The following is a 13,015-nucleotide window of genomic DNA, read 5'->3' on the forward strand; positions in this document are numbered from 1 at the left end:
TTAGTTTTCTCAGAACTGTTCCCACAATAATAAATCTTTTTTATAGTCCGTCAATTGTAAGTTAACTAACATGTCTATTTCATTTACAGATTAGATCTAACCCATTTTTCCCTTACATCAGGGGTGTCAAACTCACGGAGTCATTTATTTATTGGATTTGTATGCCGCCCCTCTCCGCAGACTCGGGGCGGCATCACGTGATGTGTCATGATTCATCTGGCCCATGGGCCGCGAATTTGACATTCCTACCTTACATCATGAGATACCTTCAATAAATGCTGGGCTGCAACTCCCAAAAATCTAGTATATAGTAAAGAGAGAAGCATGCATTCAAGCCACACCTTTTTCAACTCTATACTCATCTGATTTGCTTCAGCAATCAATGGCATCAACTTAATATAATCATGGAATGCAGCAAGGACACTGGGGTCCAGCTTGCCATCCTTCCTGTTTGCAGCACCTTTCAGAAAAGAAGCCCAGGGTCAAGACTAAACAAATAATGTTGTCTGCATTTATTTATTTCTGGGATAAATTAATAATTTATTGGAACCTATGTAGGATTATATGCTTTGCTAGCTTACATTGACTATCATATTGTGCAAACTTCCCTTTGTTGATGAGGCAATGACCTAAGCACAATATTATTTTAAGGTTTTGGATGGTGCCCGTTAACTTCAAGTTTGTTAGTACTATGTACATAACTGGCTAGGTTTGGCAATATATAAAACAAACCAACAATGTATGTTTAAATGTATTGAAACACTTGCTTTAAGAGTTAGTGTTACGGATGGCCACAAGAGGGAGCCAGAAGTGTAGTTCTCTCTGTTATTTCTATTATGTTCTCTGTGACTGCTATAGTGGAAACTGTGTTAAATACTGTTTTATGTATTTGCAAGCTGAACAAGTAAGACTTATAGTATTGTATATGTATTGACTGATTTAATTGTGTATGACTAGGACTGTTCTTGTCTAAGATATTTGCCAAAGTAAATAATATTGTATACACTTAATGTATCCGGCTTGTATTACTGAAGCACTACTCATATCTCTGGGCTGTCGGCTGGATATCTGCTAAAACTCCATTTTTCCTCTGTGTATGTATATCTTTGAAAACTCAGTGATCGTTCTGCACACTCCTCAACAAAGTTCATGTCCCAGTTCCGTACTTCACAAAAGTGCTGCTTAGAATAGAGGGATTGGCCTGTTAGTCTCTCCAATTGCTATTAAGGCATGGAATCCCTTCCATCCTAGCTCACTGAACAGATTTCCAAACAGGTTTACAGTGAAAGAACAGCACCTTGTTACATGTTTAAAATTGCAACCCTCAACAGGACAATGATTCTAATAGGATGCTTACCAAGTTTGTCTACACTGAAGCCTTTGGCAGCTGCCAGCTCTGATTGGATGAAATCGTAATCATATCTGCTCAGATCCTCGCAGGTGCGGTTGATTGGAGGGCCAATGTAGAGGTATGCACTGTTTGATCCCAAAATTAGCCGGTCCTGAAGGATTAGATACACTATGCATGCTGAAAGAGTTTCTACTTTATTGAACTTTATAAGCTTATCAAAGACCAAAACTGTTAACTGGATATTCTTGTTTCGGAGCCAGCCAAAAACAAGAGGGCAGCACACATACCCAGCTTCTGCACATGTGCAGAAGAAAAAAAATCAGCAAAGAAATCCCCCCCCCCCCCCCAAAAAAAGACTTTTTAAAATATATATATATATATATTATTAAATTTTTATTACAACAAACAAAAATAAAAATTACTTAAAGAAAAAGTGCCCAACACCAATAAACCCCACCACCATTTAGGGGGTTAAATTATTTATTATTTATTTATTTATTTATTTATTACTTAGATTTGTATGCCGCCCCTCTCCGAAGACTCGGGGTGGCTCACAACACGTGGAAACAAATCATAAATAATCTGACAATTTAAAATATTTAAAGATTTAAAAAAACCCCATATACTAACAGACATACACACAAGCATACCATATATAAATTAACATGCCCAGAGGGAGATGTTTCAGTTCCCCCATGCCTGACGGCAAAGGTGGGTTTTAAGGAGTTTACGGAAGGCAGGAAGAGTAGGGGCAGTTCTAATCTCCGGGGGGAGTTGGTTCCAGAGGGCCGGTGCCGCCACAGAGAAGGCTCTTCCCCTGGGGCCCGCCAACCGACATTGTTTAGTTGACGGGACCCGGAGAAGGCCCACTCTGTGGGACCTAATCGGTCGCTGGGATTTGTGCGGCAGGAGGCGGTCTCGGAGATATTCTGGTTCAATGCCATGAAGGGCTTTAAAGGTCATAACCAACACTTTGAATTGTGACCGGAAACTGATCGGCAGCCAATGCAGACTGCGGAGTGATGGTGAAACACTTATTTGCAATAAGTTTCAGTTTCTTCCTTGGCTCCGGTTTACATTTCTTTACATACAAAAAGTGATTGTAATTTATTTTTCACATTGTCGTCATAAATTCTACTTAATATATAATTTTTCACTTTATTCCATCGTGCCATCAGCTTCTCCAATTTATTTTCATCAAAGTTATTTAATCTTATTTCCATAATTTCGGAGTGGATGTGGTCCACCATGTACCAGTACCAATTCTGGATTGTCCATTTATTGCTATCCTTCCACCCTAATACCACTACTGCTTGAGCGCTTTCCAAAGCTGCTGTTTTGATTTCTTTAAATTCTCGTAATTCCCCATGTTTAACTAGTGTTGCTGATTCTTTTGTGATTATCCAATTAATGTTTAGCAAATTGTTAATTTCATTCTGTACTTCCTTCCAAAATTTTTGAACTTCAACGCATTCCCAGAGCATATGCATAAAGACTCCTTTTATTTGGCAACCATGCCAGCAATTTCCTTTTCCTTTCCTCTGGAAGTGTGCTAGTTTTACTGGCGTAAAGTACCATTTATGTAAAATTTTCCTTCTCATCTCTCTAATTCTTGTGTTCTTTATCTTATATATATTTTCTACTCCCCAAAAAAAGACGTTAGCATCCATGGACCTGCACCAACAGAACCGGCACCGTGACATCACCAGCAGTATGCTACTAGTTTGGGCGAACCAGTCCAAACCGGGAAGAACCCAGCCTCAGTTTGAAAATCCAGTTTGCTCAGTAGCTATAGCAGAGATGACTTTCAAGAGCCATGTGGTTTGTATTTTGGAACAATAGCATTCGAAGGTAGGAGACACATGCAGAGAAATGACAAATCCACACAAAACTCACCAAATGCTGAAGTTTAGTTTTCACCACAATGGGTACTCCATTGACAATGACTTTACATTTATCCCAAGGAGATATAGTAACTTTGCCATCAGTGTACGTGAATGTTGCGTGCTTATCCAAAATACTGGAAAAGAGCAAGGCAAGCAGTTCATACCACAAGTCAAAAATTTCCTGCTATAAATCCAGGAAATATAAAGAGTAACACAACCGTATCTGGGACAAAGAAGACATCATTGGGAATGAGGAGGAGAAAATGATGGGAGGATAGAAACATAGAAGACTGACAGCAGAAAAAGATCTCATGATCCATCTAGTCTGCCCTTATACTATTTTTTGTATTTTATCTTAGGATAGATCTATGTTTATCCCAGGCATGTTTAAATTCAGTTACTGTGGATTTACTAACCACATCTGCTGGAAGTTTGTTCCAAGGATCTACTACTCTTTCAGTAAAATAATATTTTCTCATGTTGCTTTTGATCTTTCCCCCAACTAACTTGAGGTTCAGTGGCAATGTCCTTTCTTTGCATATCACACATTTCTATTTCAGTCTCTACCAACACTGCCACATCTCACAAGCTGCAAGAGATTACCTACTTCTATGATAGCTTCTTATTTAGCCAAGCTTAAGATTTTTGAAAGGGTAAGGGCTGAATAAAGATAAAGCAATATTTCAAAATCATCAGAGTCCATAAAGAGTTGGGCGGCTTATAAGTTTAATAAATTAAATTACATTAAAAATGTGGAACACTGTGCCTGGCAGGAAATGTTTTAAAGTTTTAAATTTTCTTGTAATTATTTAAAGCTCATGTTACAATGGTTGAATGGTTCCTGCCTCAAAATGGTGGCAAGAGTTGTACCACGAATTGAAAGACACTGAGAAAGAAAGGGCCCTGATGATTCATATGGGTCTGGAGGCTCAGGTTGTTATGAGCCAAAAGAAAGGAATGGACACTAAGACAAATAAATATGTAACCCTTAATTTGTCTTAGAGCAGTGATGGCGAACCTATGGCACGGGTGCCACAGGTGGCATGTGGAACCATTTCTGCTGGCACATGAGCCTTTAGCCTAGCTCAGTTCCAACGTTCATGATTTTTGGCTCACACAGAGGCTCTGGGAGAGTGCTTTTTGCTTCCAGGGGGGATGGGATAGGGCATTTTTACCCTCCCCTGGCTCCAGGAAAGCCTTTGGAGCCTGGGGAGGGCGAAACATGAGCCTACTGGGCCCACCACACTCTTTTGGGAAACAGGCCGTTTCCAGCCTCTAGAGGGCCTCCGGGAGGTGAGGGAAGCTGTTTTTGGCCTCCCCCAGGCTTTGAATTATGGATGTGGGCACTTACACATGCGCAATAGCATGCACGCATGCTCTTTCAGCACCCGAGGGAAAAAAGGTTCACTATCACTGTCTTAGAGTGTCTATTCCTTTCTCACACTAAGAAAAAAAAACCTCTTACACACTAAGCTATTCAGAGAGATGCCTATCACAGATTTGAGACAAAGAGACAAAGCTACTAATAACCCTCTTTTTAGAGCACTTTTATACCTGCTGCACGAATCCCAGCAACCAGTTAGGTCCCACAGAGTGGGTCTTCTCCGGGTCCCGTCAACCAAACAATGTTGCTTGGCGGGACCCAGAGGAAGAGCCTTCTCTGTGGCGGCCCCAACCCTCTGGAACCAACTCCCCCAGAGATTAGAATTGCCCCCACCCTCCTTGCCTTTCGTAAGCTGCTTAAAACCCACCTCTGCCGCCAGGCATGGGGGAACTAAGATACACTTTTCCCCTAGGCCTTTACAATTTTATGCATGGTATGTTTGTATGTATGACTGGTTTTTATATAATGGGTTTTTAACTGTTTTTTAGAATTGGATTTTGTTGTACTGTTTTACTGCTGTTGTTAGCCGCCCCGAGTCTGCGGAGAGGGGCGGCATACAAATCCAATAAATAAATAAATGAAAAATATATAAATAAATAAATAATAAATCATTGCATAAAAATACAGAAAACCAAATTATATCCTCACCAACTTCATGCACTCTCTCTGACAGCACTGAATTGCTTTGATACATACCCCAAACCTCTGAGGAGGATTGCATTTGACGGAGACTGACCCACTTCAGAAGACCCTGAAAAGAAAATGTTTGTCTTGCATATTTGTGCCATGCAGAATATTATTTATTTATTTATTTGTTTGTTTGTTTATTTATTTATTTGTATGCCGCCCTTTTCCGTAGACTCCGTATTGATCTAGATCCATGTCAGAGATGGCAAACCTATGACATGCGTACCACAGGTGCAACGTGGAGACCTACTATATCTGAGGCATTCTGGCCAGCTGATTTATGGCCTTATTTTCAGTCATTTTTGCTCTCCCCGGGCTTCATGAAAGCCTCCTGAACACTGGAGATGGCAAAAAATGGCCCAATGGGCCAATCAGAAGTTAGTTTCCGAACTTCTGGTTGGCCTGCTTGGCCATTTTTCATCTTCCCCAGGCTTCAGGAGGCTTTCCTAAACCCTGGATAATGGGGAAAAACAGCCAAATGGCCCTACTGGAAATCCGGAGGCTTCAATGAGGCCTCTGTGCAAGCCCGGGGGGCAGTGTGGTATGGTGGTGTATGCATGAATGGGGGGGAGAGCATTGCATTATGGGCTTGTGCACACGTATGCACACTATCACATACACACACACTCTTTTGGCACCTGAGTCAAAAATGTTTTGCCATCACTGGTCTATCTCAAACGGGCTCTTTCCAGCTGCACTGGAACTGCATTTCGTAGACTGCCAAGCCAGAATGACAAAAATTCTGCTGTTTGTAATTCTGAGAATCTATTTATATACACTGTTCAAAAAAATAAAGGGAGCACTTAAACAACACAATATAACTCCAAGTAAATAAAACTTCTGTGAAATCAAACTGTCTACTTAGGAAGCAACACTGATTGACAATCAACTTCACATGCTGTTGTGCGCATTGAACTTTGTACACAACAAAGTATTCAATGAGAATATTTCATTCATTTAGATCTAAGATATGTTATGTGAGTGTTCCCTTTATTTTTTTGAGAAGTATATAAAGAGCATCAGATCAATGAAGGGTGCCCATAAGAGAAACATATAAAACTAACAGCTGACAGGAAATCAACAGAACTAACAGAAAAGGACCTAATAGGCCATTGAGTTTGCCTATTCCTTAAGTTACTTATACAATTGACATTACAAAAAACAAACAAACAAACAGCCTGTAAACTCTTATATTTCTTGGAATGACATTGTTTATGCATCGGGTGCTTAATACAGGTAGTGGTCAACTTACGACCACAATTGAGCCCAAAATTTCTGTGGCTAAGTGAGACATTTGTTAAGAGAACAAATTGGAGAAGCTGATGGTACGATGGAATAAGGTGAAAGATTATATGTCGAGTAGAATCTGTGATGTAAATGTGAAAAATAAACTGCAATCACTCTTTTAGTAATATTCAATGCAAGATAGAGCCAAGGAATTATAGATAAACAAACCAAAATCTTTGAATCCTCTTGTATGGGTGGTGGGGGTGATGGGGGGTGTCTTGTTGTTAGGTGATGGGCACATGCACTTTGCACTGTTATATGTTTGTTTTATGTAATTATTTTATAAAAATCAATAAAAATTTATTTTTTAAAAAAAAGAGAACTTTGCCCCATTTTACCATCTTTCTTGCCACAGTTGTTAAGTGAATCATTGCAGTTGTTCAGTTAGTAAGAAGGTTGGTAAGTGAATCTTGCTTCACCATTTACTTTGCTCATTAGAAGGTCACCAAAAGTGATCACATAACTCCAGGACACAAAACTGTCATAAACAGGCGGGGGTTGCCGCTCGCGACACTACTGGTGCACTGCAGGCACAGCTTCAGCTGGCGTCCACATGTATCCCAGTGAGAGTTTGCTTCTGCGCATGCAGAAAAAGCCCTTCATGGCATCGGACCAGAATATCTCCAGGACTGCCTTCTGCCGCACGAATCCCAGCGACCGATTAGGTCCCACAGAGATGGCCCGTCGACTAAACAATGTCGTTTGGCGGGTCCCAGGGGAAGAGCCTTCTCTGTGGCGGCCCCAACTCTCTGGAACCAGCTCCCCCCGGAGATTAGAACTGCCCCCACCCTCCTTGCCTTTCGTAAACTCCTTAAAACCCACCTCTGCCTCAGGCATGGGGGAATTGAGACATCTTCCCCGGGCCTATACAATTTATGTATGGTATGTCTGTGTGTATGTCTGCTTTAATAATGGGTTGGTTTTTTAAAATGTTTTTTAAATTATTAGATTTGTCATGAATTGTTTTATTGTTGTTGTGAGCCGCCCTGAGTCTGCGGAGAGGGGCGACAATTAATAAATAAATAAATAACTACATAAATAAATAAATAAATACATAAATAAATAAATAAATAAATAAATACATAAATACATAAATAAATAAACGAATGAACAAACAAACAAACAAAGGGATGCTATTTGTTTTTCTTCCATGCATGCACAGGAAGTAAAATCTTGTGAGGGGATGCACCTGAGGGAGAGATTTCGGCAGTTCCCTTCCACGCATGCTCAAAGCAAAAAATTGCCCAAATCTCACACACACGCACATCCCCTCACAATATTTTGCTTCCTGCACATGCGCAGAAGGAAAATGTTGCTGGGATGGAAACGCGCTAGAGATCCAAAGTTGGGTGTGCAGCTCCAGTTTTACTACTGGTGCAGCATCCTCATCCTTTTCAGTAGGCACCCGATACTGGTCATAAATATAAGCCAGTTGATAACTATCTGTATTTTGATCAGATGACCACGGGGATGCTGCAATGCTCATAAGTGTGAAAAATGGTCATGTCACTTATTTCAGAACAGCTATAACTTCAAGTAAGTCACTAAATGAACGCTTGTAAGTCAAGGACTACCTGTATTGCAAAAGGAAATGTTACAGTTAAACAAAATAATACCCTCTTGGATGAAATACTTCAGAACTCCTGAAAGCTGAGGGTCTTCATTAATATTCACAAGATACGGGAAGGTTTCCATCATCTGCCTCTCCTGATGAAGAATCAAATAAATCTTATTTCAGCACATGCTCTTCCTCCACATGCTGAGAATCACGCGACATATTCCTTTTAAATAATAAATAGATTCGGTCTTTTCCCAAGGGTTTCTGAAAAAGCGGGCTGTTACAAACAAAATGAAGTTCAATGTAGAGAAAAGTAAAATCCTGCACCTAAAGAACCCAAAACATGCATACAAATTAGGCGAAACCACACTCACCAGGAGTGACTGTGAAAGGGATCTTGGAGTCTTAGTGGATAACCAACATGGGCCAGCAATGTGTAGCAGCGGCTAAAAAAGCCAACACAATCCTAAGCTGCATGAACAGGGGGATACACTCCAAGACCAGAGAGGTAATAATACCACTCTATAAAGCCCTGGTCAAACCGCACCTGGAGTATTGCATCCAGTTCTGGTCACTACACTTCAAAAAAGATATAGAAACTCTAGAGAGGGTGCAGAAAAGAGCAACTAAAATGATAAAGGGACTAGAGACCAGGTCATACGAGGAAAGGTTGCTGGAACTGGGCATGGATAGTCTAGTAAAAAGAAGGGCTAGAGGGGACATGATAGCTGTATACAGGTACTTGAGGGGTTGCCACAGAGAGGAGGGGGACACACTGTTTTGTAGGGCACCAGAGGGCCGGACGAGGAACAATGGTTGGAAACTGACCAAGGAAAGATTCAACCTGGAGATAAGAAAGAATTTCCTGACAGTGAGAGCGATCAACCAGTGGAACGGCCTGCCAGCAGGGGTTGTGGACTCCCCAACTTTTGACACTTTCAAGAGGAGATTGGACTGCCATTTGGCTGGGGTGATGTAGGATTTCCTGCTCAGGCAGGGGGTTGAACTCGATGACCTGTAAGGTCCCTTTCAACTCTAATAATAAATAAAATCAGTAGTAGATTCTAAAACAATAGCAATAGCATTTAGACTTATATACTGCTTCACAGTGCTTTACAGCCCTCTCTAAGCAGTTTACAGAATCAGCATATTGCCTCCAACAATCTGGGTCCTCATTTTACCCAACTTGGAAGGATGGAAGGCTGAGTCAATCTTGAACCTGGTGAGATTTGAACTGGTGAATTACAGCCAGCAGTCAGCAGAAGCAGCTTGCAGTACTGCACTCTAACTACTGCGCCACCAAGGCTCACAACCCGTTACTACCAGTTCGCGTGAGTGCAGAAGTGTTCCGGGTGAATGGGCGGAGCCATCCACTGCCAGCGCTACTGATTCTAAGAACCAGGCCGAACTAGGAGCAATTCACTGCTGGTTATTATAAATAATGGTACCATTGTGGACTGTATTCCTCTCAAATCATTCTCCTGATTTAAAAATCTAGCATGACAACAAAATCATACCTATTTGGCATTTATACTTCTAAGGACATCTGAAACTTTATGAAGCAAGAATATTTGTAGCTACAGGGATAGTTCTCCAGATTTGAGTATTAACAGGATTAATGTTGGCTTTTATATCCTGGAAATCTCTCACATGTACTATGAGCAGAGACACATTCATAGGCTATTAAGGTTATATATGAGGATTTATTCTCTCCCCCCCCCCCATTATTTCTTCTACTCTCAGGACATTGTTTTGATTTGTTGTAATTTCTTCTTATACCTTTCCCCCCCAATACTTTAGTACAGTTCTACAGCTCATTCCAGAGATGACTTCTTGACTGAGTGAGGAGTATACTTGGTCTCGAAGTTCAAATCTTGGGAGCTGTCTTCCAAAACACAAGGGAGGCCCACAGCAAATTGTAACTTGGATTTTTATCCCTTCTTGCCTTTTAAAAACACGTTAATTAAATATAAATGGCATTTCTCTTTTGTAAAATTTAAAAATAGTGCTCAATCAAAAATAACGTTGAGAAAGGGTTTTGGGGAGGCAAATTCAAAGTTTCTAGAAGCCACCTGCAACCTGGACACCTGAGGTTATGCACTTTTGTCATGAGTCTGAGTTGCTAAACATAAAATATACCGCTCAAAAAAATAAAGGGAACACTTAACTCCAAGTAAATCAAACTTCTGTGAAATCAAACTGTCCACTTAGGAAGCAACACTGCTTGACAATCAATTTCACATGCTGTTGTACACATTCAACTTTGTACAGAGCAAATTATTCAATGAGAATAATTCATTCATTCAGATCTAGGATGTGTTATTTGAGTGTTCCCTTTATTTTTTTGAGCAGTGTAGTTTAGCCTGCTTACTAGATGCTGTGGAAATTTCTGGAGGAAAGTAATTGAACCTTATTGGAAGCAATCTTTGTTCAGCCCATTTGAAGAAGTTGTTGCAGCTGTAAAAATCTTACATTTTCAGAAAACACTTCTACCTTCCCTTCCCCAAGAGTGTTCTCCTTCATTTGAATAAGAAGGAAAATATTTCCTTATTTCTTCTTATTTAGAACGACTGAACCAACAGGGGGAGAAGAATTAACAGGGGGAGAAGAGTGTTGGTTATGACCTATAAAGCCATACATGGCATCAGGCCAGAATACCTACGGGACCGCTTTCTGCTGTATGAATCCCAGTGACTGGTCAGGTCCCACAGAGTCAGCCTTCTCCAGGTCCCGTCAACTAGACAATGTTGTTTGGTGGGGTCTAGGGAAAGAGCTTCTCTGTGGGGGGCCTGGCCCTCTGGAATCATCTCCCCCCCCCCCGGAAATTGGTACTGCCCACACCCTCCCTGCCTTCTGCAAGAGTCTTAAAACTCATCTATGCCACTAGTCTTGGGGCCACTGGACTCTAGCCCCCTGGTTGATGAATGTGTTGAGAGTAAGTTGACCAAATGGGAATGACTGTCTTTTTATGGTTTTCCCAGTTTTTTTAGATCAGTGTTTCCCAACCTTGGCAAATTGAAGATATTTGGACTTCAACTCCCAGAATTCCCCAGCCAGCATCCGCTGGCTGGGGAATTATGGGAGTTGAAGTCCAGATATCTTCAAGTTGCCAAGGTTGGGAAACATTGTTTTAGATTTTAAATTTAAATTAATTGGATCTAAGACATTAAATATTGTTCTGTTATTTGTTGTAATCCGCCCCGTGTCCTAGGAGAAAGCACTGTAAAAGTCCAATAAATAAATAAATAATAATAAATCACTTACAGTATCTCCACTCTTCAACACAGTCTTTGCAGCCCTTCCAAGAAGACTCCACAACCAATTGTACCCTGATTTAGCAGAACTTAAGGGCACAGATAAACCCCCTCAAGTGGCCTTAACACCTTCCAGAGAGTGCCAATGACTGCAAAGAATTACAATTCGCCCATCCCTCTCCATCCTATCAGATCCCGTCCTTTCACCTACCCCCCACCTGCCATCAGAACTGATGAAGGTTCTTGGATGAGAAGTGAAATGTTTTCTTCTTTCTCCTCAATGAAAAAAACCAACAGTTCAGTTGCCATTTTAAGAAAAAAAAATGACACTTGCTTTGTAAACATAAATGTTGCTTTGTTGATCCAATTGCTAAAGCAGAGGTCTTCAAACTTGGCAACTTTAAAACTTGTGGACTTCAACTCCAGGCATAGTTCGCTGGACAATTCTGGGAATCAAAGTTCACAAGTCTTAAAGTTACCAAGTTTGAAAGTGCCCTGAGTGACCAGTTGTATTTTGTTCTAATAATAATAGTAATAATAATAATAATAATAATAATAATAATAATAATTATTATTATTATTATTATTTATTGTATTTGTATGCCGCCCCTCTCCGCAGACTTGGGGCGGCTAACAACAGTGGTAAAACAACATGAACAATCCAATTAATAAAAACAACTAAAAACCCTTATTATAAAAAACCAAACATACACACAAATATACCATGCATAACTTGTAATAGCCTAGGGGGAAAGGCTAACTTAACTCCTCCATGCCTGGCGACAAAGGTGGGTCTTAAGTAATTTGCGAAAGACAAGGAGGGTGGGGGCCGTTCTAATCTCTGGGGGGAGTTGGTTCCAGAGGGCCGGGGCCACCACAAAGAAGGCTCTTCCCCTGGGGCCCACCAAATGACATTGTTTGGTCAACGGGACCCAGAGAAGGCCAACTCTGTGGGACCTTATCGGCCGCTGGGATTCGTGTGGTAGAAGGCGGTTCTGGATGTATTCTGGCCCAAAGCCATGTAGGGCTTTAAAGGTCATTACCAACACTTTGAATTGTGACCGGAAACTGATCGGTAGCCAGTGCACGCCGCGGAGTGTTGCAGAAACGTGGGCGAATCTAGGAAGCCCCACAATGGCTCTCGCGGCCGCATTATGCACGATCTGAAGTTTCCGAACACTTTTCAAAGGTAGCCCCATGTAGAGAGCGTTGCAGTAATTAAACCTCGAGGTGATGAGGGCATGAGTGACTGTGAGCAGTGACTCCCTGTCCAAATAGGGCCGCAACTGGTGCACTAGGCGAACCTGGGCAAACATCCCCCTCGCCACAGCTGAAAGATGTTTCTCTAATGTGAGCTGTGAATCGAGGAGGACGCCCAAGTTGTGGACCCTCTCTGAGGGGGTCAATAGTTTCCCTCCCCCAAGGGTAATGGACGGACAGATGGAATTGTCCTTGGGAGGCAAGACCCACAGCCACTCCGTCTTGTCTGGGTTGAGTTTGAGTTTGTTGACACCCATCCAGGCCCCAACAGCCTCCAGGCACCGGCACATCACTTCCTCTGCTTTGTTGACTGGACATGGGGTGGAAATGTATAGCTGGGTAATAGTG

The 13,015-nt window shown here is 41.4% G+C and overlaps 1 protein-coding gene across 1 annotated transcript in view; it reads right to left on the reverse strand.

Moving 5' to 3' along the window:
- Positions 1 to 13,015, reverse strand: part of LOC139153259 (kinesin-like protein KIF28) — a 47,559-nt gene that overhangs the window by 15,637 nt on the left and 18,907 nt on the right. The window contains 5 exon segments of the mRNA XM_070727007.1: positions 342 to 460; positions 1,358 to 1,502; positions 3,248 to 3,371; positions 5,318 to 5,372; positions 8,212 to 8,302. Of these exon segments, the coding sequence (XP_070583108.1) occupies positions 342 to 460; positions 1,358 to 1,502; positions 3,248 to 3,371; positions 5,318 to 5,372; positions 8,212 to 8,302 (534 nt within the window).

Source organism: Erythrolamprus reginae, chromosome 1 (genome assembly GCF_031021105.1).
Source record: "Erythrolamprus reginae isolate rEryReg1 chromosome 1, rEryReg1.hap1, whole genome shotgun sequence".
NCBI classification, from domain to species: domain Eukaryota; kingdom Metazoa; phylum Chordata; class Lepidosauria; order Squamata; family Dipsadidae; genus Erythrolamprus; species Erythrolamprus reginae.